This window comes from Taudactylus pleione, unplaced genomic scaffold, assembly GCF_031769625.1.
Source record: "Taudactylus pleione unplaced genomic scaffold, aTauple2 ptg000105l, whole genome shotgun sequence".
In the NCBI taxonomy this organism is placed as follows: Eukaryota; Metazoa; Chordata; class Amphibia; order Anura; family Myobatrachidae; genus Taudactylus; species Taudactylus pleione.
Genome location: NW_028284507.1, coordinates 21,017 through 46,397, shown reverse-complemented (window position 1 = coordinate 46,397; position 25,381 = coordinate 21,017). Strand labels below are relative to the sequence as shown.

At 42.5% G+C, this 25,381-nt stretch overlaps 1 protein-coding gene across 1 annotated transcript in view; it reads right to left on the bottom strand.

The window, feature by feature from the left end:
* LOC148525504 (STE20-like serine/threonine-protein kinase) overlaps nt 1-18,032 on the bottom strand; it is a 70,476-nt gene extending 52,444 nt beyond the window's left edge. Inside the window, exon 1 of the mRNA XM_088470788.1 lies at nt 17,886-18,032. Within this exon, the coding sequence (XP_088326914.1) occupies nt 17,886-18,032 (147 nt within the window). The remainder of the gene's footprint in view (nt 1-17,885) is intronic.
* Nucleotides 18,033-25,381: the final 7,349 nt, after the last annotated feature.

Sequence of the window (25,381 nt, the reverse complement as noted above, 5' to 3'; positions counted from 1 at the left end):
GATAAAGTGTATATTATTATAATTCCCCCTAAAGGATATATTGCATTAGCTAAACAGAGCAAATGGCCACATGACAACTAACCTGTGTAGACAAGCTTCCTGGATATAACGTCTGCTCTCACTCCAGGTGGCCCTGCTCGAATACACACCTTACATTAGCAGGCTTCCTGCAATAAAATACCTTCAAAGCCAAGAGTGTTATCTTAGGTTTGGGTCTTGTAGCTGTGCTAATTTGCATTTACACAAGAGCCTGGGAGAACAAAGGACTTTACTTTTGAGCCTCTGAAGGGTGGGGGCTGCTGAGAGAGGGGGGCGTGTGGAACTATAAGGCTCAGCATTCCACACTGCTAGGTGTTCACTTAATTTAAGTGAGATTTAAGTGCACCATTTCTCATACACACATTAATACGCACAATTGCGCTGGTAACTAATCGCATATTAGTGAATGCATAAGATCCTGTATGAAAACGCTGTTTGTTAGCTTCATGTGCACGCATCTGCCCCAAGTTAACTAACGTCTTTACATCACACCCCGCATACTCAAACATTACATATTCACATAAAAGGTTTAATAAGCTTTAAGGTATAAGATTTAAGTTTGTTCAGTTAGTATAAATGCTGTGAAATAAAGATTATTTGGTAATTAAGGTTTTATACATAAGTCGTGTTTGGTATTGTACTGATGCGTACTCTCTCAACAGAATTCCGGTATTATCGATGTGGAGATCGCATCATGCATTCTCAACTTATGGACCGCAGAGACTTCAAGCAACAAAATGTATATTATATGAACAACTGTTAGGATGTTGCATGGGGCGGGAAACCAGAGACCCTCAGTTGTTGGAGGCTGGGTTGTGTCTATTTGAATCAGCATGTTAAATGCTCTGTAACAGATGCATCCCCCTTGAGGACCAATGGCATCAGCAACAAACTTCTCTATTGTGTTGTCTATTTCTGGGGCGTATAAATATGTGTGCTCCAACACTGGGTCTTAGTCTTCTTGCTGAATGCTGACTGAGGAGGGGTTTCTTGCTGATGCCTAACATCTGGACCTGAGCTGCGTATGTATAATTGTACTTGGGTCTGTATAATCTCTTTGCGCTTAGATTATATGAGGATCATAGCGTGTAACTGCTGTACTTTTACTTGAATAATACTTTGTGCTTTGGAACCACAGATTCTAGGTCTGAAGTCTTTATTTACTGTATGACTGCGTACGCAAAATAGCGTCATCCTTAGAGGTTTATAGGTAGGATAGTAGAAGATATAGGCAGGCGTATATAGAGGTTCAAATATAGATTCCTTAATATATATATATATATATACACACACACACGTAGGAAAGCATTGTTATTTAAGAGTATAAGAAACATTTTTAAGTTAAGTTAGACTTAGTGGAAGTTTCCTGTGGTTCCATCAGCACAGGGGAGGTACAGTTGTCCTACGGGTGCCACATTGCCACACTGCAGAGGTGGAGGGGAGGCTGGCTACACTGAGGGAGGAGGGCCTGGCAGCACTCACACTGACTGCGGAACGGGGGTTGGCTACAGCAGCGCAGGCTGCAGGGGTGGGGGTTTGAGTAGGCTGCCGCTAACTAGTTCAGCACATGCTGAGGCCCGGGGGGTGGGGGGGGTGCTTGGGCTGACAACAATGGAGGAGGCAGGCAACTTGTACTGTGACAGCAGGGACTGGCTAGTACAGCAGCGGGGGAAGGGAGGTTTGACTGGACCGACATTAAAGCAAGCTGCGAAGAGGAGCGCTGGATACAATGGAGGGGGGAGGGGGGGTCAGCAGAGGAGAATGGAGCAGAGGAGAATGGCTGAACTCACAGTGCCCCCGATGAGCCCTAGGCGGATGCCTAAGTTGCCCTATGGTAAATCCGGCCCTGGTTAGAGTCAATACATTGTGAGAATATGGTTATTTTTCTGGCCGCAGCCAGTTTGGTCAGAAGTAGCCGATTTCCTTTTGTCAAACCAGCTATATATTTTTTTTTTTCTGTGTGCGTGCCGTGTTAGCCACAGATCCAAAACACAAAACCCGGAATGGTGGTTTTGGCAAAACCAATCCAAATCCAAAACACAAAAAGTGGCCGGTGCACACCCCTAGTTTATTGTCAAAAAGGCTTTTGGGTCTTGGTACAATGTTTTAAATATATGAATAAAATCAGGGCCAAATCGTTGGTGGTTACTTATACAGTATGCATTAAATGAGACCAAGACACTCTGTCGAATGCCTTGTTGGTATCACAACTCACCACAATGTCTTTTCCCCTTCTCTGCATGTGACTGGTACATTGCTGCTAGGACAGTGCGGATATTGTGGGTAGAGTGACATCCTTTGATAAAGCCTATTTGTGCTGGATGTATTAATTTAGGGAGCAATAATTGCAGACACTGGGCCATAATCTTGGAAAACAATATCGGATCCTGATTGAGCAAAGAAATTGGGCAATATGAGGAGACCAAAGCATGGTCCTTATTAGGTTTCGGGAGAACTATGATACGTGCAGTATTAAATGCAGGTGTTGCTGGATTACCATTAAGTATTGAGTGGTATAAGACTGAAAGGTGGGGAGTTACCTGTGGAGAGAGTATTTTATAATATGCCACTGACAACCCAGCAGGGCTCGGGGTTTTACCAGTAGGTAATGATTTTATAACAGGTAATCTCTTGTTCCGTTATTGGTAGAAGAAGGTTCTCACTATCTGATGGTGTGAGTTTAAACATTCTATCCCTTTGTCAGAGTCATCTACAGGTACCTGGTACAATGTTTCATAGTACTGTAAGAATGCTTCTGCGATTCTGTTAGGTATCATGGTAGATGTAGTGGGGGTTAATTTGATTAAAGAAATAGGTTTCGGGGATGTGTAAGATTTTACCATTCTTGCCAAGAGTTTTCCAGGTTGATTCCACCAATGAAAGTATTTGTTCTTTTGAAAATTGAGGTTTGTTTGGGCCTGTTCTGAACACAATAGGTCATATAAAGTTTTAGCATCACGATATGTCAGCGTGAGAATCAGAAGGATCCTGTAACAGTTTAGCATAAGCAGTGGCCACCGAAGCACTAGCTTGCTGGAGCCTATTCTTGAGATATTTTTTCTTATGCGAGGAGGCTATCATATGACCCCTCATGACCGGTATAGAGGCTTGCCAAAGAAGATTGATATCTTGGCTATGTATTAAATTGTCATCTATGCAATTCTGAAAGTGATCTACCAACTGTTGTCTAAAGTTCTCCGAAGTGGAAAAATAATCTGGGAAACGCCAATTATAAGAAAAGAGATTAGAGGACTGCAAGCGAAGAGAAAACCACACTGGGGCATGGTCAGAGATTAGGATTTCAGCTATCTCAGAGTCCACAACCCTATGGAGCAAGGTCTCAAAAACCAACCAGTAATCCAGCCAAGAGAATGAGTTATGTGGATGGGAAAAGAAAGTATATTCTCTGGACACCGAGTGTAAATGACGCCATGGATCTACTAAGTAGAATGTATCTATAAGTAGCGATAGAGTGGATGGTGCACCATGCCGAGTTCTATCCCTCACCAGGCTACCTGAAGCATCTACAGTGGGTTCTACATTACTACATTAAGGTCTCCCCCTAATATTAAAATTCCTTCTGTCCAGACCTGTAATTTAGAATAAATATCAGAGGAAAAACAATGCATTGGGGTAAGGGGGTGCATACACACATGCAAAAGTAAATATGTCAGCTTCTATATGTATTTTTAAGAATATAAATCTGCCATTTGGATCGGCCTGTTCATCCAATATCTCATATGATATAAATTTACTAAACCGAATAACCACTCCTAGTTTTAGTAGTGAAAGATGCACTTTTGAATTCCTTTACCCAAATGTCGCTGAGAGTGTTGGAATCCCCTTGCTTCCAGTGGGAATCCTATAAAAATACTACATCTGGTGAAAAACGTTTTATATGACGTAATATTTTCTCTCTCATAATAGGAGTATTAAGCCCTTCAACGTTCCACGTAAGGAATCTTAAAGTTTGCTTAGCTAATGGCCCTTGTGGATCCAGTGTAGACATTAACCAACACCCACCCTAGGTAAAAATTGCATATGTATATACCTGTCTGTTCCCCTCGTCCAGGCCCAGCGAGCAGGACAAGGAAGGAAAATTATGTAACACAATATATATTCTAGTGTGTAAAAAACAAAAACTGCGTTCAAATAACAACTATTACCAGTTAACCAGAAAAAACTAACAATTTTTTATTTTAAGAACCCAGTAGAGCGACCAAGAAGGTTGCTCAAATTTCTAGTAATACAAACAATGGTTCCAGTAAAACAACCCTACAGGTTGTTGAGTAAAATACAAATGACGAAACTGAAAAAATAATTCAGAACTATAAAGGAGCAATATCCCTTAAGTCAGTAAGTGTAGTGCCCCATGAGGAATCGGGAAATATACAATCCACAACCTATTGACAACAACAGAAATACTTATCCAGTAACGCATCACATGGAAGTCAATCCTTGTCATTCTCGGTAGAACGAGGCGAGGTAGAGCTAGTGTCCAGTGATTTCAGAAAGTTCTGAGCAAGTTTGGGTGAATCAAAGTAGACAGGCTTGCCCTCATGCATGATACATCAATGCAAAGCGTATTCCTTTAGAAAAGAGCTCCTTGCAGATAGGAGAGAATTCTCGACGTTGGGATGAAACTCGGAACAAGAAGTCCTGAAATAGGAATAATTTGTGGCTTTCGAAGGAAAGGGAACCGTATTCCGTCAAGGGTGCTAGCTTTTGGTCGAGTAAGAGTGATATGATGTCAGAGATTTCTTTAGCTTTTTGAACAGATATTGTGCTGTATTTATTTGAATCAAACAAGTTATCAAAAGGATCCTCAGCAGACGGGGAGGAGAAAACTCCAGAGGTTGTTGGTTTATCCTTGTTTTTAGCTGCTTGAGAGCCTCTGGGACCCCTCTGGGATTTTACAAACTTCTCCATAATAATTGAGAGGTTAGTACCTCTATATGGAGCTCTGTCTTCCAACTGCACCTACAGTTATGCACACTAAGATGGAGGTGAAATTAATAAGCAGTATATTAACTGAGGGGGGGAGCAGTTGAAAAGCACACACTGCAGAGCTGCCAGCTATACAGAGACAATAGTTAGCAGCAGTGAGCAAGGAGAGCAGTAAAGAAATGTAGCTCCACTGATATCTTATGCTGACCTGTAGCAGCTCCAAAACAGGCTGTCCAGCTGGCTAGGGAGTAGCTTGGAGGCTGGGGCTGCCCAGTTATAACTCTGGGGGATTGAGGCAGCAGGGACAAAGGAGGATGGACAGCAGGATGCCCAGCCACGAATCCAAGATGGCGGCAGCGGGCAGTGCAGCACTCGTGCGCAGCTAGATTCTGGCGGGGGAGTGCTCAGGGACCCGGGGCTGTAGCCACCCTTGTCTGGCAGTATCCCTGGGACCTCCGTTGGTGAAGGGGGCCTGAGTGCCGGCACTCGTGGTAAGAAAAAGGGAGCCCTGTTAAAAGCGGCCAGTCTGTTCAGCCCACCCCGGTCTCTATCCAGATTGTCTTACTCTATCTATCATGGAATACACTTCTCATATTTTGTGTTATCCTCCAGTATTTAGACTGTTTCGTGTGATGTCTTTTGCATGCATACTTAGCGGTTAGAGCCTATCCCTCTGTCTATCCTCCCCTCTCTCTCTCAGGAAGCACTCTCCGGCGTCCCACTCTGCCTGACATGCTTGTGTGTGTCAGTAACGGGAGTTTTTAAGAAAAATAAATTTGGGACTTTAAGCTCCCGTGTTTGTCAGGATCGTGTTTCCCGATAGTGGGCCAAATGTAATAGGATGAGAGTTTAGAAAATGTGAGAGTTTTCTCACACTTTTTAAACTCAGTCAATGTAATAGAGTCCGAGAACAAAGCTAAAGAGCAAACTTGCATGTTTTTCAGACACAAAAAACTCTCACGATTTAAAATCTCATCCAGATGTTTTCCCATTTTGAAGCTAAAACTCAGCCAATGTGAGAGTTTACTGCTAAACTCTCACATTTACTGAACTCTCACCCTATTACATTTGGCCCTATGTATCTGATCATTCCTACACATGTTTTCCTCCCAAATAAGCAGCCTGCACATATCAGTGAGATACATGCAAGTTGCTAAAATCATGTGTGTGTGTCCCGCCCAAAGCATAAACAGCCCCGGGCTCCTGAGCCAGTCCTGGTTCTAAAAATATGGGGGAAAAAATGTGTAGGGTTCCCCTGTATTTTAGGAACCAGCACTGGGCTCCCAGAGGGGGGACCCAATGAAAGGGTCCCCTGGTTGTGGAATTACACCCCAGCTAGATTTGAGTCCGGTGCTGGTTTAAAAATAGGGGGAACCCCCACACATTTTTTCCCCCTATTTTTAAAACCAGGACCGGCTATGGTAGCCCAGTGCTACACATTTTTTTCCCCGTATTTTTAGTACCAGGGCTGGCTCAGGAGCTAGTTATGCTTGGGGGGAAAGGCCCCATGTCTTTTTTAAAATTAACCATTTACAGTATTGAAACCCAAAAGGCAGAAACATACACGGATCACACTTATCTGTGTATGTTTCTGCTAGACACGCTGCTCAGAAGGGGGTCTATTTTTACACCCTGTTTGGTGCTATTACACCTGTGATTCCATGATTCTATTCAGGATTCTTGGTAAATTCCCATGTTTGTATTCCTGTCTAGTGAAAGTACTGCCATGTTCAGACGGTGGTGTATTAATTTCTAGTTGAATTTTCGGGTGCATTTTAATTTAAAAATCGTCCGTGATCACCTCTAAAGAAACAGAAAATTCCCCCGTTATTTCATAGTAAATTCCCGTGTTTGGAAAAGACTGGCAATTTACCCCCGTGATTGCAATCTCAGACCAACACGATTCTTAGTAAATTTACCCCTATGAGGTTTACTTACTAAAGTGTGAGTTTTTAGAAGTAGATATGTTGCCCATATCAACCAATCAGATTCTACTTAACATTTATCTAGCACCTTCTAGAAAATAATAGCTAGAATCTGATTGGTTGCTGTGGGCAACATCTCCACTTCTAAAAACTCACAGTTTAGTAAATATACTCCTATAGCTGGATTTATGGAAAGGAGCTGGGTAGGGTGGATGAATTCAAGATACCAGAAAGCTCATATGACAAGATAGCTTAGTAGTTAATTGAGATCTAGAATAGAATAATTTATTTAGCCCTCCTGACCTGAGGTCCAGGAAGTTGAGAGCAGATGACTTTTGAGTTTTGGGAAAATTTTCTGTTTCCCTAAGAGTTTGGGAGATGTCACCCTAATCATGGAGTCTCATTGACATTCTGTAAGAGTAAGCAATCGTGATTTATTGCTGCGGGAACAAAGGTGATGGACGGAACTTTTGAAGAATGCTTACGTCACTTTGCAAGGACATTAGATTATTATCTGTTATTACGTGGTATGTAAACCCCAATCAGAGCATTACAGATTTGGAAATGGGGGTTTAATGCATTTGGAAAAGGCAGCAGATAATTGGACTGAACCTGTTGCTGTCCACTCATGCATATCATTCACTCCAAAATGTCACCGCTTATTCCAAATACTCCCCTTTACACTGGAAGAGTGAGAGCTACTTTAATGGGATTAGCAAATATAGTCACTGTAGCCAGTAAGATTCAACGTATACCTCCTTTTGTTTATCAAATACATTTAAATCCTTATAAGAATCTACCCCTATTTATCCAATGTCACCTAGGAGTACTAGGTATTGTTATGATACACCTGAATTAGTTGCATAAACTCTCTAGAACAGAGGTTGGCAATAAGTGGCCCTCCAGCTGTTGTTGAACTACACATCCCAGCATGCCTTGCAATAGTTTCAACGTGGCCAAATAGCAAAAGTGTTGCAAGGCATGTCAGAATATGTAGTTCTGCAACAGCTGGGGGGGCCACTTATTGCCCACCCCTACTCTAGAACCACACTACAGAGGTCTTCTGCCTATAACAACCACCCTTTTTCCATAGAGAGAGATGCTCTCACCGGTACTGAGAAACTGCCAGGTCTTAAATTCAGGATAGTGCTTGTTGATTGAAGCCGTGAAGAGAGATCCTGTGCCAATCCAGCAAGAATGGAAGTTGCTGGAGCAATTGGTAGCAATTATTAAGTAATGTTTTTGAATAAAGCTAGGAGTTAAAGCATCAGCCTTAACATTTCTGGAACCATGTCTGTATGTAATGATGAAACTGAACCAAGTGAAAAATAGTGCCCAACGTGCCTGTCTAGGATTGAGTCTTTTAGCAGAGTCAATGTAAAGTAAATTTTTATGGTCTGTAATCACCGTGATAGTGTGCTTAGCTCCCTCCAGCCAATGTCTCCAATCTTCAAAGGTCCATTTGATAGCAAGTAATTCACAATTTCTGACATCATAATTGGATTCTGCAGGAGAAAATTTCCGAGACAAATAGGCACATTGGTGTAGCTTGTTATCCAATATCCAATGGCTCCATCCTCTACCTCAAAAACATCTACTTCGACAACAAAGGGCGATTCCAAATTAGGATGAAGGAGTGGAGCAGCGATAGACTTGTTTTAATGCATAAAAATGCTTGTACAGCTTGTGGTGACCAGTTAGCAGTATCTGCTCCATTTTTGGTTAAGGCAGTAATAGGAGCTGTCATGACAGATAAATTGTGAATAAAACTCCTATAGTTATTTGCAAAGCCAAGAAATCTCTGTATTGCTTTCAAATTCATGAGTTGGACCCAATCGAGTATGGCTTATAGTTTGCTTGGATCCATGGAAAAACCTTTTGGAGGTGAAATATATCTCAAGAAATACACTTTTTCCACCTCAAACTCACACTTCTCAAGTTTGACAAATAAATGATTATTTCAAAGTTTATGTAAAACTTGCTTTACATGAAGACGATGCATCTCAATAGACTGACATCATAATTGGATTCTGCAGGAGAAAATTTCCGAGACAAATAGGCACATTGGTGTAGCTTGTTATCCAATATCCAATGGCTCCATCCTCTACCTCAAAAACATCTACTTCGACAACAAAGGGCGATTCCAAATTAGGATGAAGGAGTGGAGCAGCGATAGACTTGTTTTAATGCATAAAAATGCTTGTACAGCTTGTGGTGACCAGTTAGCAGTATCTGCTCCATTTTTGGTTAAGGCAGTAATAGGAGCTGTCATGACAGATAAATTGTGAATAAAACTCCTATAGTTATTTGCAAAGCCAAGAAATCTCTGTATTGCTTTCAAATTCATGAGTTGGACCCAATCGAGTATGGCTTATAGTTTGCTTGGATCCATGGAAAAACCTTTTGGAGGTGAAATATATCTCAAGAAATACACTTTTTCCACCTCAAACTCACACTTCTCAAGTTTGACAAATAAATGATTATTTCAAAGTTTATGTAAAACTTGCTTTACATGAAGACGATGCATCTCAATAGACTGAGAAAGATCAATATATCATCTAAATAGATGACCACAAGTTTTCCAAGATACTCCCGTAACAAATCTTTGATCAAATCTTGAAAAACAGCAGGTGCTTTGGAAAGTCCAAAATACATTTCCAGAGATTCGTAGTGCCCAAACTGGGTAATAAATGCTATTTTTTGTTCATCCCCTTCCTTGATACGAATCAAGTTGTAAGCACTTTGCAAGTCAATTTTTTAAAAGTTAGTGGCTTCCTTGAGGTGATCAAACAGTACAGATATGAGAGGTAACAGATAGGTATTCTTGACTGTGATTTTATTCAAGCCTCTAAAATTAACACAAGGCCGAAGACCTCCATCTTTCTTAGCAACAAAGAAACATCCTGCCCCTACAGGAGATTTAGAAGGTCTAATAAAACCTTTCGCAATATTCTCTTGAAATATATTCCTCCATGACTTTAGTTTATGGTACAGATAGACCATAGAGCCTTCCTTTCGGCAGTTTACCTCCAGTAATTAATTCAATTGCACAATCATAATCTCTGTGGGAGATAATGTATCAGATCTGCTTTTAGAAAAAAAACATCCAAAAACTCATGATATTGGAGAGGGAGTTCTTCCGGAAATTGTTGCACTATTCGCACTGGCAATGACAGACCTTTATTAACACAGAACCCCAATTAAGTATTTCTCTATTATCCCAATCAATCATGGGATTATGATGTTTAGGCCAAGAATGTCCCAAAATGAGTGAAACCACAGGACAATGGGTCACAAAGAACACCATGTTTTCAGAATGCAAACAACCCACTTTTAAATGGACTGGAGGAGTTTGATACTTAATTATGCTACCTATAAAGGGATTTCCACCAGACCGTAAACCATAACCTCTTGATTAGTATAGACACAAGGATTACCAAGAGATTTAGCAAATCGATATCTAAAACGTTGCCAGCAGCTACATTGTCTAAAAAAGCAGAAACAGTGGTAACTTTTTGCTTAAACAAGATCTGTGCTGGAATGAAAATAAAATTTTTGTAAGAGATTAATTGTACACCTAAATGTACCCCTTCCTCATCCATTAGGCCTTTGTCTTTTCTGACAATAGGACAAATTGAGCCAAATGTCCCTTGCCTCAACAATAAATACTTAGTCCCAAGGACCATCTCCTGCATTCCTCATCTGCAGACAATCTGTATACCCCCAGTTTCCTAGGTTCACCAAAATCCTCCTTAACAGATGCAATTGGTATGCGAGGAGTATTCAGGGGTGATTCTTTCTCCAATTTCCTGTCCTTAATACACATGTTAATTCTAATAGCTAAATGTATGAGTTTTTCCAAACCATCGGGCACAGGGTATTGAACTAAAGAATCCTTAATTTGTTCAGACAGGCCCATCCGAAATTGACTGCGTAAAGCCGGGTCATTACAACCACTGTCAACAGACCAATGTCTAAATTCTGTACAGTATTCTTCTGCAGAGCTGCAGCATTGCTTAAGGTTATGTAAGTGAGATTCTGCATAAGCATTCCAGTCTGAATCTTCATAAAGGAGTCCCATTGCTTTAAAGAAGGAATCCACAGACTGCAGAGCTATATGATCTGGACTCAACCCAAAGGCCCAGTTTTGCGGGTCCCCGTGTTGCAAAGAGATTATGATTCCCACTCTTTGAACTTCTGACCTAGATGATTGAAGTCTCAACCTAAATACAATTAGTAGCTCTCCCTAAAGTAATGAAAAACTTAGTCTCCAGAGAAACAGTACGGAAGATGCAGTTTAAGTTAATTTATAGTTAGCTGGGTATATGGAACAGATATAAGAGTAATCTTTTGTGTATTTACCCGCAGAGATAACTCTTGAACTATCTGTGACAGTGTCTGAATTTGATTTGCCCAAACTTGAGCAGGATTTTGCATAGCAGGATCCATTTAAACAAGAGTTCTACCTCCAGTAATTTGTGGTCAGTAATAATGTTATGATACACCTGAATTATTTGCATAAACCATCTAGAGCCACATAACAGAGGTCTTCTGTCTATAACAACCACCCTTTTGCCACAGAAAGATGCTCTTCCCGGTACTCGTATGCCTCCAGGTCTTAAATTTAGTATAGTTAAAGGTTATACAATAATCATGTGATCACAGGGTTAATGCTGGATCTTGCCTTTTGAAAAAACCTCTGCTAAAGTGGAGAAACGCATCAAGGTATCTCTATTGGACTGCATATTGTTTCCTGGACGATCAGCCTATACTTAGGAATTCCTGCTGCCTCTGTCAGGTGTGATCATCTAGGGTTTCAAGTGCAGAGTACGGAATACAGAGCTCATTACCACTATATTCTGCTGGCTGGTCATTGCTATCACCGCTAAGCAGGATGACGGTTGCCGGACCACACGCCTTCTGCAAACTGCCGTCCAGTGATTGTGCTGTACATACATGGACAAGTGGTTGCGGTATTCAATTCTGGCGTTCATTGTGCCCGGTCAGCTATCCTTGAGCCTCACATAAGTTCGTATAGGACAAATGGTTATGCTCCATTTACATTCCGGGGTATTGCTATATACCTTAAGGCTGGCCAAATTCGAGTGGTGAGTGACCCTACCAATATCAGGGGCCCACACTTTCCTTAATTTGAGAGAAAGACTATCAGGGGTATTCAATATGGGTGCGATAACATCGTTTTTGCGTTAATATCACAATTATGACAATTATCGCAGGTTTTACTTTTACACCCTATTCAATTTCAAAGACTTATCGCAGTTTTGACAAGTCTTTGATAAAAAACGGTGATAAGTTTTCACCATTGAATAGGTGTCGAAAAAAAGTGCAGAATTGGAGTTTAGGGGTGCAGGCTTAAAAAAAATAGCCTGCACCCCTGAGAATGACATTTAAAAAAGAACTCAAAAAAGTAAAAAAAAAAAATAGGGACACCCCAAAAAATTATTTTAAAAATTGGGGTGCAAAAAAAAAAAAGGGAAAAAATTGTTAAACAATAGGGAAATAGGTTCAGGGCTATTCTGCAAGTATGCGGCAGGTGTTTTCTAGAATAGAATTATAGCGGCAGGTGCACAAATGCAGAATTTAAAAAAAATTACTTTAGGGACACCAAAATATGCTAGTGCCTATTTTCATGTACCCCAAATTTGATGGGACCACTTAAAAAAATGAAAAAAATAACCTAAGTGCTCTTCTGCATCACTTCTTCAATGTCGGAAAAAAACACCTGCTGCGGCTATTTAAATCCCCGACTTTCAATTAAAGGCTAAAACGGGGGCACCCATAGTGTTCCCCCATGTTTTTACAACTTTAGGGGGTCTTACAATTATTTTAAGGAAAAATTCGTAACTTTACGCAAATCCAACTTCGGAGTTTCCCGTTTTCGTTAATTTTATATTGAATACGGGGATAAGCGGGAGCGCGCACCAGACTTAACGCAGAAAAAAACTCCGATATGAAAGGTTAACTTCGACAGTGAAGTTAACGTTTCATATTGAATACCCCTCTATGTGTCTAATATTGCACAAGGAATATCACTGAATCTTGGATTCTATACAGTCTTTATTATTCCTATGGGACTTTTTTTGCTATTATTGACCTCCTAGTAACATCAGTCTTTCCCTGTTGGGATTAACATATGGTTCACATTGTTATTTTATTTTTTAATCTATGTTTCCATCTTTCATGTTATGTAACATATTTAATATCCATTTTTAGGAACTGCAGTTCTTTGTATTGTATGTGATGTTGTTAATAGTATTAAAATAGGCTAACAGCTGAATATCCATGTTTGTTACATTTATTTAGTGGTCACAGGTGCAGATATATATTTTTTTACCTAATGCTGGATTAGTAGAATAACATGTGAGTACAATGAAGCTTTATTATAAAACATGTTTTTTGACAATAACAGCAGGAGCTGTAACAACAGGTAGCTTGATAATGGTAACTGCAAACTTTTGCAATATTAAGTAAGGTGATAATTAACAACAGGTGATGCAGGGAGCAGGAGACCATGGATCAAACTGGAAAGCACACAGAGATCCAGAGTATTCACCAGGCACTCAGATCAGCATGCTTACACCAAGGCATGAAGCTATCACTGACAAAGAGGGGTAGGCCTGGCTGCCGTTTAACACACACACACACAGACCAATGACAAAACATCAATCAATACCATGCTGCACATAGGAGAGCACCTAGTGAGAATCCCAGCAATTAAACGCCAGCTGCAGAATTCCTGTGCAGCCTGTAATCACATACACTGGCGTCCCAGGCTTCTAGCAATGACAGGGACGACACTGTATGTGCTTAGCAAAGAGGCTACTGCCGCAGGCGTTCAGATCTCCTAACAACCAGCGGGACCTGAGGAGGTAGTGAAAAGCTGCGCTGGCCACCACAGCTCCTTACAGATATAGGGACTAGGATGCCAAATATTGAAAATATGAACCTGACCGTATGCACAAGGTGCTGAAAATGCACCAGACTTTGGGCTCATTGATCCCTATGCTGTCATATCTTACTCACTTATAAACATTAAAGACCTCCCCTCCAGGAACACTATATGAAATTCTGGATAGCTAATAATGCAAATCTATGCGATCATACAGGAATCGGCATGGAATATGAAAGTTTCCAAGCCAGCTGTTCGCAACAATTATGTCAATTGTCCATAGTATCAGTGCCAAAACGTGAGGAAACTGGCCACAGACAGGAGCATTAGATTTGTGCCACTGTCTCCGCGGTGTATTCTAATACTTATTCTGCTTAGATATTTTTTATTTTAACAAACCAATAATCAGTTGAGTCAACAGAGGTAAATGGTGTAAATAACGTAGCCCCCTTCCAGACAATAATGTGACTTCTATCTATAGCTCATGCTTTGCTGTCTTCTTACTTTTGTAAGTTATATAAGCCTGAGTTTTCAGTTCCCGTTGTGCAGAAACTGTGCAGCCCGTAGTGAGGTGAAACTGTGAGTGAAGAGATCTCCTGGAGGAAGTCAGTGTGGTTTCTCTAATACCTGATGGTGCGTGCTGAAAGGAAATAGTCTAGCAGGCTAATCGCACTGTGTGCAAAGCATGCAACAGTATACAGTCTTCTTATAAATCACTGATGATCTCATCTCTTTGTTTTATACACAGTTTATGTGTTTAAGGTTCTACAGTCCCCTTTTCATATTTACAGGCCCTAGTGATGCCCAGACGTGGGCAGACTTTGTGCCAACTGCCCTGACATGATTATTAAAAGGAGGCTTAGATCTATTAGCAGCCAATGGTCCTCTATCCAGTACTCCTTCCATTATTTTTACTGGGAAAATAAATATTATATAAGTAATACATTTAACATAAACAATGTATAGACTGCCAGCAGAAGAGCATTGTATATACTCAGTTGTCCAATCCCGTATGCAGTCAAGAAGGCAATGGTCGAAATGGCGACCGTCGGCCTCTCGACTGTCAAATCCCGGCAGGGGTCTAATGATAGGCGTCGAAATCCCGACGCCTATCATTATCCCTACGCCGGGAGCCCGACGCCCAATATACCGAACGAAGGTAAGGCGGGCGTGGACAGCCGCAGGGGGAGGGTTAGGTTAGGGGCTCCCGAGGGGGCCTCTGGGTTAGGCATCCCCCCTGGAGGGTTAGGCTAGGTAAAGGGGCGGTCATTCATACCGACCCCGTCCAATTCTGATCCAGCCACTACAGACAGAAACGAGTTTCTCCTCTCAGCTTCCTTCTCCCCTTTCTTGTCCTGCTTCCCATAATACTCTCTGCCTCTGATCCTAACTGGAATCAAGAGCTACAAAAACACTGCAATGGCCTCATAGGAGATAGTGTACGCATCAGGCTCATTAAAGGTTAATTAAAGAACAATTTATGAACTGTAAAAAGTGAATTTGCACTTCTTTATGTGTGTGAGTGCACCTACTTGTAAACCACCCAACCGTTCCAATTTAGGTGGGAGTCGGACAGACACGATTCATTGACACAAAAGGGGTAGTGTTTACTGGAAAGTGGGGCTGGGATTTCAGTTGAGAGTGGGTGTGGTCAGGCAGATGTGGAGGGGTGTGTGTGGGGGGAGTGAGATGGAGTATGGGGGTGGGACTTATTTTGACCCAATTTTGTCTAAGGAAATGTTGGGAAGTTTTTACTTATCTGCTAAATCCATTTATTTTATTTGGAACTGCTGGACAATCAGTTTGCACCTGGCTTTGATGGCTGGCACATATACCTCAAAATGGGCAATGGGGGGAAAGGGTAAAAATTCACTTTAAATTGTGGCCTATTTATATTTGTTCATTTAAAATTTCTCCCAAAATGCCACATGGTTTAGCTCAATTTGTCTCTAATATTGAAAGTTAGGGGACATTGGGAGTATCTTTATCATAACTGTCACTGATGTCTGTTTGACATATTTTTTTTCAATGTTTTTATCATATTGACATAATTGCGCATAGAAAAGGCATCTATGTAAAAGTATTGGCTTGTACACAATTCCCAGGACTTCCAATTTGGTGGAAAACTGAAGTGCTATTGAGTGGAGAAAAAGGTGTAGCTGCGCCTCCACAATGTGAAATCTTGTTTTTGCACGTTGGTACAATAGTATCCGCACAGTTCTTTCCTACACTCACGGAATTTCCTGGAGATTCACAAGTTTTGTGGAGCTCTCCTGCGAATTTTAGAAGTGGAGATGTTGCCCATAGCAACCAATCAGATTTTAGCTATTATCTTCTAGAAGGTGCTAGATAAATGTTAATTAGAATCTCATTGGTTGCTATGGGCAACATCTCCACTTCTAAAAACCCACACTTTAGTAAATATACCCCTCCAGTGGAGTGGGCTGTCCAGGATCTTCATGGTACTGTCCGGGAGCTTCATGGTACTGAACAGTGCTAGTGGCACTGTAATTATGCAATTTGCAGTGCCATGCACCCCGCACTTCCCACCTTGAGGTCTCCCTCCAGGATCTAATGGAGGGACTTTGTTATATTAGTTGGCAAGTCTGCGTCAAACTCATTTGTATGTCACGGAAAGGAAACCTCTGCCCTATTATTTCCTATGGCTGGTGCAAACTTTTATAACCCTGGAAGCGCTTCCATCTTGGCCAGCAAATCTATGCATTTTCCCATAATACCAAATTCATATGCCTGACTTCACAATTGCATTGCATTGTGAAGTGCATGATTGTAAATGACCCTGTATAAGGGTAATTTACATATATGAGATCCTCTCTTTGTACAGCATTTATAAGCATGTGGTGCAGCATCTCGAAATAAATCACATTCCAATCTTTAAGTTAAATCAGACTAGCTGCACATGTAAGATGACAGGTGCAAAAACAGGTGAACTGAATTGTAATATCTGTTCTTGGGGCCTGATTCAGAGATGGATGCTAGTGTCATTTTCACGCAGATCGAGCGATTGTTTGCCATTGCGCATACATATGTATCGCAGTGCGCGAAGGCAGCTCTGTGATTGCACTGCGATCATGCAGGCCATGGAGATCCATCGCAGAGTGATTGACAGGAAGTGAGCATTTGGGGGTGTTGATGGGAGGGTGGTCAGAACAACGTAGGCATGCATAAATTAGCCACTGCTATTGCATACGCAGCTCTGCATGTCAAAGGCACCCAAGGCTGCGGCAGGTCAGACATACCGCAAGGGCAAGATGGCCGCCAAAGTGCGTTGATGTTACCGATATTTATGCAGGTATGCGTCATCGCACACAGGTAAAAAGGCAGCAGTGGGCGTCTTTATGCTCAGGTGATCTTTGCTAACATTAGCATATTTTCGCCGCTGCCTTCTGCGCGAAATCGCAGCGGTGACGGTATTAGCATCCATCTCTGAATTAGGCTCCATCAAAATAAATGCTACCAACATTGAATTAAGAGCAGAAAAGTAGCTTTCCAAGTTACTGTATACAAATGCTGCTTTATACTTAGTTTCAAGTTCAACTTTCTTTTTTTTTTATGACATCACCACTATATTTGCCGTGAGTCAGGTGTCATAAATCTGTCCAATTGAGAGTCATTACATAATCAGGGATTTTTGGAGACATAGGGGACTTTTTAGTATTGTTTGTTTCTCCAAAATTGTAAAAGGTCATTTTAAATACATTTTCAATCATATTTATCAAGGAAAAGTCACAGTAGCAGCTGAATGTTAACCCCTTGGCCTTGCATTACTGGACCATAGCACTATAAGTTATTTATTGTCTCACTGATCCTGTGTCCATCTTTGTGCCTATACGTCAGGCGGCTTGCTAGCTCATGCTTATGCAATGGAAGTGATATTTAATCGTGGTACTAAGTCATTTTGTATCGGATTAAATCACAATAAACAAGTTTTATAAATTGGTCCCTCCTGGCCCAGCCAGATACTTAAATATGCCCATTTACACTTAGCGTTACCTGGAAGCGTAAAGACCAATGGTATTACATTTAGGCTAATCAGAATTTACCTTGTAAACTTTCCCGAATGCCCCATCCCCAAGCTCAGAGAGGATCTCCCAGTTCTTTTCTGGATCAATGTCACGAGAGAGCCACTGACTTTCCACCAAATGCTTCTTTTCCCTTCCATAACCCAGGATCTTCAAGAAAAAGGCCATAATTGAAAGCACGGAGCATTTGGAAAGTAATTATAACCCCTTACTGCTCACACTCTGGATAAACAAATTGACATTATGAGCAGATCAAGGTGAAATAAATTATAGTGCCAGAAAGACAATAGGTTAGTGGGCTGGTAAAGAGTTGAGTAGGCTGAGAAAACTTTGCAAGAGGAGAAAAGGGACTACAACTGTGTCTGTACAACTGAGCAAGGCATTGAGAAAAGAGAAATAGGATAAAATAGAGAGAGAGAAGGCGGATAGGTGATTATTCTGTAATCCAACTATTCCAGTGTCCGGAACCCCAGTGTCTCAGGTAGATTCTGGCTGCTCATCAGTGGTGCACTGTCACTGATGAGCGGTCTGACTGATAGAAGTACACTTCCTTTGTTTCATCGAGACATGATTTGCAGGAAGCAGGGTGGTGGGTGAAGGAAGCAAAATATACCCCCTCCTCCTTCTACCGCATCACAATTAGTGATGAACACAGCTGCATTAAAACCACCACAGGGGAGAAGTAACGTGTCTAGCAGGTGTAATGTTTGTAAGTGGATTTTCTTTCTTTGTGCATTAAATACTTTCCCCTTGATGTAAAAGGTAGATATAAGGGTGGTTATCCTTTACATAGCAAAACTAACATGACACAGTGCATCTGTATATGTGTAACAACACTTTTACATGTCTATAATCACACATATCTGATTCCATAAGCAATATTGATCATCTGTGCATCCATTGTGTGGTCAACTACCAAGTAATGTTTGCTGGCAGGTTCTCAGCTATCCTATCTGTATGCAAGGCATCTAAGACAATTTAATTGAAACAAATTAACTTGTTTGTTTAGTCATTAACTTGCCAGAAGTTAGAATGTTCTCTCTTGTCTGTTTGTTATTACTACGTTTGCACAGTACGTTTCCTGAATGGGTCCTCCTATGCTTCAATAGAAAAGAGTCCCTTCTTGTCTCTGACTAAAGCTGGGCACACACTTGTCAACATATTATTTGTTCAGATGGAGACTATATCACTGGTGCATCGGCAGGTGTGTACAATTGATATGTCTGTGAAGGAATAGGTATGAAGTCCCGGAGGCTGAATATCCCAACGTCGGCAGCCCGAAGAGAGGAGATCCCGACACGGCAGGTAAGTACCCTCTCCCCCCCCCCTATCCCTTCCTTAGGGGCGCCTAACCCTAACCTCCCCCATAGTGCCTAACCTCCCCCCGGGGGTGCCTAACACTAACTCCCCCTTACAACACCCTAAACCTAACCTTCCCGGAGGATGGCCTAACCTCCCCCCTGGGTGTGCCTAACTCCCCCTTCTAGGGTTGCCTAACCTCCCCCCAAAACTTAGTAATGCTAAGGGCGCCCCGGACTTACCTCGTTCAGTTTGGCGTTCCGGCATCAGGATTAAGGTAGGCGTTGGTATTTCAACACCTTAAGTCCCTTGTCGGGATTCGGGTGTCGGTATTGAGACGTCTCATAACTACATCCCGTCTGTGAACTACAGACATATCGGATTAGTAAGTGTGTATACCTTACCAGATCGGCCACTGGGTTGTTGCGACGGCCTTTGTGAACTCAGCATGGGTCACCGCAGCCGTCCGATGGTCCGCAGAGTATCCTATGTTGCGTTGGACAACGCAGCTCGGATAAGTAATGCACAGGAGACGTGATACAGAGCCGGCAACAGAAATCTCGGGGCCCGGTACACTGATGTCTCCAGGGGCCCCACCTTCTCACCACCAGCCCTGACCTCACACCCACACATAACTTCCCTGCATGTGTGATATGTGAAGATTGATAATGTTAACTGAAAAATATGCAATCCTTTTAATAAAGTAAAATACACTGGCTTACCACGCTGTCACTGATGATGCAGGCAGGTTGTCTTGATCACAGTGCTGTGGATGCCTCCGGGGTAAGAGGGATGGCGTCTGTAGCCAGCCATCCTTAGTCCTCAGCCCCTCATCACCTTCCTCAGACCTTCATAATCTTCATTAGCCCACAACCCCCTTCACCTTCCTCAGCCTTCAGCCCCTTCACCTTCCTCAGCCCCCAGCCCCCTCCTCTGCGCACTCAGCCCTTTCCAGAGCACACAGCCCTTTCCTCTGCCCCCAGCCCCCTTCACCTTCCCCAGCCCCTTCCTGCACACTCAGCCCCTTCCTCCGCACACAACAGCCCCTTCCTCACACAACAGCCTAATCCTCTGCACACAGGTGCAGCGCAGTCCACTGCGGCGCTTCAGACCGCCGAAGACTACGTGCAGCAGCGTGACCTAGCATGTCACGCTGCTGCAGAAAATGAACAGGTCATGTCCGGCCCAGGTCGCATCTGAGCCACTGGCAAGTTGAGCCCAGCGCTGCCCAGGCCAGAGTGCAAAAGAACAAGGCGGCGGATACGGGTACCGGCGGTCGTGGTCCCACTTTGTGCCCGTCTGGACCTCGTGGCCCAGTACGGGTGTACCCTTAGACCCACCCTGTCACCGGGCCTGCCTGCTGCATTACCATAATTGCAAGGATTTCAATTGCAACACTGCCTGCGTGCAGCTTTGCAATTGCAATCCTTGCTGAAGCAGGCCCTAAGCTCTGAAATGTGATAAACTAGGGAGTGATAAACCACCAGCCAATCAGCTCCCAACTGTCATTTTTCAAACACAGCCTGTAACATGACAGTTGGGAGCTGAGTGGCTGGTGGTTTATCACTTTCCAGAGCTTCATACATCTGCCCCAGCGGTCTATTCAGGATTGATTTTTTTACTTAAAAAATACGGAAACTAAGATTTCCGTATTTTGTATGTAAACCCCCTATTCAGCAATGAGATAATGGAGAAGATAACGCAATTATCTTCTCCACTAATTCCTATTTGGCAGAGTATCGCACTGTAGGAATCAAACATTGATCACTACAGTTCTTTAAAGCTTTTTGCTTTCAACAAAACAAAAGTGTTAAATCACTCGATAAATATATACTTTATATAACGCCATCTCAGAATGCGTTATATGAAGAGAATACTTAAATATCCCGAAAACTGCAGGGACAGAGGGAAATTTTCCCATAAGTCCCTGCAGCATCGTTTAACACCGCCAAGTCTCCATGTCTGCTTTCCAGTGGTCGCCGACGGGTAATTCCAATTAGAGCACGTTAAACCTGCTGAAATTGTTTGACATGTGTATACAGGCTTTATACATGTATATTTATGTGCTATTATATTTAACGTTTATATATAAATGTTTAATATAAAAGCACATACATATAAATGTATACAGGCTAGTATAAAGCCTGTATACACATGGCAATCAATTTGCACAGGCTGGAGATGTACTTATCCCGTCGGCGGTCACCGCAAGCAAGGTCGGAGACTGTTCCCGAGCGCATGACTGAGCATGCGCAGAGGAACAAACAGAAGGGATTGTTTTCAGAATCCCGAAACCAATGCCTTCTGTGACATCGCAGGGACAGCGTGTTACCGCAACCACTGTCCCTGCACAAAATATTGCTGAATAGCAGCAATAAATTATCATAGTTGATAAAAACTCGTGATGATGTTGCCCGATAATATTCCGGCAACATCATCACTCTTGCTGAATAGACCCCCCCAATATCTGTTCTGCTAATCACTCTGCTGCATCATTCCTCTGCTACGCCTAGTAGCCTGCATGAATCCATCCAGCTTCATTTACACTGCAGCGTAGACGCCCGCTGTGCATTCGCATTACACAGCAGCCGGTCACTGACAGCAGTAGTCTGCCAGCAACACAGCAGAACATAGCGCCAGGGAGGATGATCTTGCCGGACAGGTGAGTCTTTCTAAATACAGATGGCATATTCATTAGTATCACTGTGAAACTAACTAAAATATAATGTTAAATGGAGCCCAGAGTCTTGAATAAGCTGAATGCAGTACACCAGTCCAAACACTTTCACTCTTAGCAGTATAGAGTATTTAGTGCAAGGTAAACCAGTGTAACGTGTAAATTACATGCAGGCTGCAGCTCTAGCGTTTGGCCAGTTGCAGTGAAAAGATGTAATAGTGATGATTGAGCCACAGCTAGAAGTTAATGAAACAGAAGTAGTTGGAAAAGCAGTGCCACCATATATGTCCAGCAAACAGGAGTGAGCTATTCAATAACAGGTCACAGAAATAGCAAGCATGGGTATATGTAAGCAGCAGTATGTGTGAGGGTGCACAATTGTAAACTGGAATTAGGAACACAGAACAAACAGCAGTGCAGTGATGGAGGGGTCACAGGTATAAGTCAGTTCAGGCAGCTAACAGAATAGCAATCTGGCTGGATCAACTTGCAATATGTAGCACTTATCCTCACCTATTAAATTCCTATGTCCCTATAGAGCAGGGCCCTCTTACTGTACCTCTTTTTCTGACTGTTATTCCCCTGTCTTTTCTTATTACTGTTTTGTTCTCAATTGTAAAATGCAACTGAATATGCTGGTACTACATAAGTATATGTTAATAGTCGGGTCACTGGCAAAAGTCTAGCCTAGTACACAATATCCTATATCAAAATGGTCTGAATGAGCACTGGGACACTGAGTTGTAGCTGCCAAAATGTTCAGTGAGTGGCGTCCACTCTAACCAACAAAGGGTGGTATTCAATTAGTTTTGCATCCGCAGAAAAGTTTTGCCTGCCGGACTTTCCGCCAACATAGCCTGTTTTGAACGCAGAAACTTATCATGCGCATCCCCGCTATTCGCCGTATTCAATTCCAAAACAGGCGAAAACAGCACGCGGCAAATTCAGAACAGGCGGAAAGTGCTGTCAGAATTGGGTAAATCAGCCTGAACACCCTAAAAAGATGCACTAACATTGGGGATCAATGTAGAGGTGTCCGAATAGCCCTAATAAAACTTTGTGGGGTACTTATGTTGTTTCAATAGCTTCTAATTAGTGTCTTTGCAAAAGTGGTGAAGAATGGCATTAAGCCAGAGGTTCCCAAACTCCGCCATTACAGTCCAGGTTTTAAGGATATTCATGCTTGAGTCCAACAAGTTAAATCAAATTGACTGAGGTGCTAATTAAGTCATCTGTGCACAAGCATGGATATCCTTAAAACATGGACTGTAATGGCGGCGTTTGGGAACCTCTAACATTAAGCAGTATTTTTTGGTGAAAATAAGTAGTCTTGTCAAATTTGGGGTACTTGAAAATGGGTGCTAGCATATTTTACAGTCTCTAAAGTGAAGTTTTAAAAAATGTGAAAAATGCACCTGTTGCATGCTAAACCAAAAATTACTGCAAAGGAGCTAGGGCCCTCATTCAGAGCCGCTCGTTAGCGGCAGTACGCTCGTTCCGAGCGATGTTTGCACATCTGCGCATGCGTACGGTTTTTAGTACGCATGCGCGAACCAGTCAGTGCGGCCAAAAATCGTTTGTACGCTATATAGCGAGTGCCTGCTATTTTGAGTGACAGAATGAGGCGTATGTGGGTGGTAACAGGGGAAGGTGCTTGAAAATGGGGAGTGGAGATCCGAACGCAGGCGTGCTTAAAGGTCAAAACGGGCGTTTTATGGGTGTGTATATTTAAAACAGCAGCGTCATTGACCACGTCACTGGGTTATTTTAGAGCCAGAACTGCTCGCAAATTTGTGGTAGCAAACACCAACCACAAGAATAGCGAGCAGTTCATACGCTGGTCGATGTACTCGATTAATCTAATAAATAGCGGACATGACGTATGGTGCGAGCGGCCAGGGGGCGTTTTTAACAAATAAACGAGCGTATGTTTTGCTCGTTCGTTCAGACTTAGAGGTGTGAACAGACTGCAATGTGCGTACGGATCATTTGAATAGCCACCCCTTGTTTTTAAACGAACGACCGCAAATAGCGAACGGCTCTGAATGAGGGCCTAGGTGTTCATGAGCTAAGACAAATATATACAATAATAAGCAATATTTATTCATAAAATGATAACTCCCGGGAGCACATGTATAGCATCACATAAAAATTACAGACAAACCATACAAGATGTAAAGTAAAAAACCACATAAAGATAAAAAATGTCAGGATAAATTAGAGATGAAAAAATATGTCCATACACCTGCAGTGGAAGCTAAAAAATCAATGGCACTGATGTAACCACTGCATAAAAATGCAGCTGGAAGATGAAAGCTGGAAATTCGTTAACACTGAAGTGTCCAATTGATATAAGGGGATCAGTCTCCTTAAACTATCCACAGTCAGATCTAGTGTGTAAACTGCCGCCTCCAGCGGGGGAAAAGGTGTCACGGATCCCGTATCTGGCGCAAAGGGCAGCCCGAGCCGCCTGTGAGAGTGTGTCCTCGGGAAACCGCTCCCCGCAGGTGCGCTCGTCTCCCCCTGTGTTGGAGCCCACACACATGGCTCCAAAGAATGTAGCGCTTGCTCCGGCAAGCTGGCACTAACGTGGATAGTGGTGTAGCAAGAGTAGAATGGGGAGAATGATCCCCAGGAAAAGCCACACACCTATAGCTCCAGGTGTGTGGTTTTACCTGTGTGTGGACTCCAACACAGGGGCAGACGAGCGCACCAGCGGGGAGCGGTTTCCCGAGGACACACTCTCACAGCCGGCCCCTTTTTCTGAACGACCATTCGCAAATAGCGTCCGGCTCTGAATCAGGCCCAGAGAGAGATATCTCACTCAACTGATCATCTTGGTGAAACCATGCTGCACTGCAGGTGGGGCCGATTTAAAATGTGCAAAGAGATTTAGATTTGGGAGGAGTGTTTCCAAACTGACATCTAAATTGTAGAGTAATAATAAAGCTGTGCAGTATTTGCGGGCTACATGTAAAAGCAGCCAGTATTTACCCCACAAGTAAAAAAAAATAATGATGTATTTACACCCAGAGGTGTAGCATGTGGCCAGGGTGCCCGGAGAACGAGCGTGATACCGCGCCCACCCTCCCCTCCCCCCAAAAAACCCAGCGTGTGCTATATGACATAACCAATGTGCATATATATATATATACATACATACACACACATACATGCATAGCAGGGTCACACATACATACACGTACGTACGTACAGACATAGACACAGACATGGTCACACATACATGCATAAATACAGGCTGGGTCACAAATTCATAGTTACATACATACATATATACATACAGACAGGGTCACACATACATACACATGCAGGCAGCGTCACACATTCATACAAACATACATACAGACACACACATGCAGGCAGGGTCACACATTCATACATACATACACATGCAGGCATGGTCATACATACATACATACAGGCAGAGTCACACATTCATACATACATACACACACATACAGAGTCACACATTCATACATACATACACATGCAGGCAGAGTCATACATACATACACATACA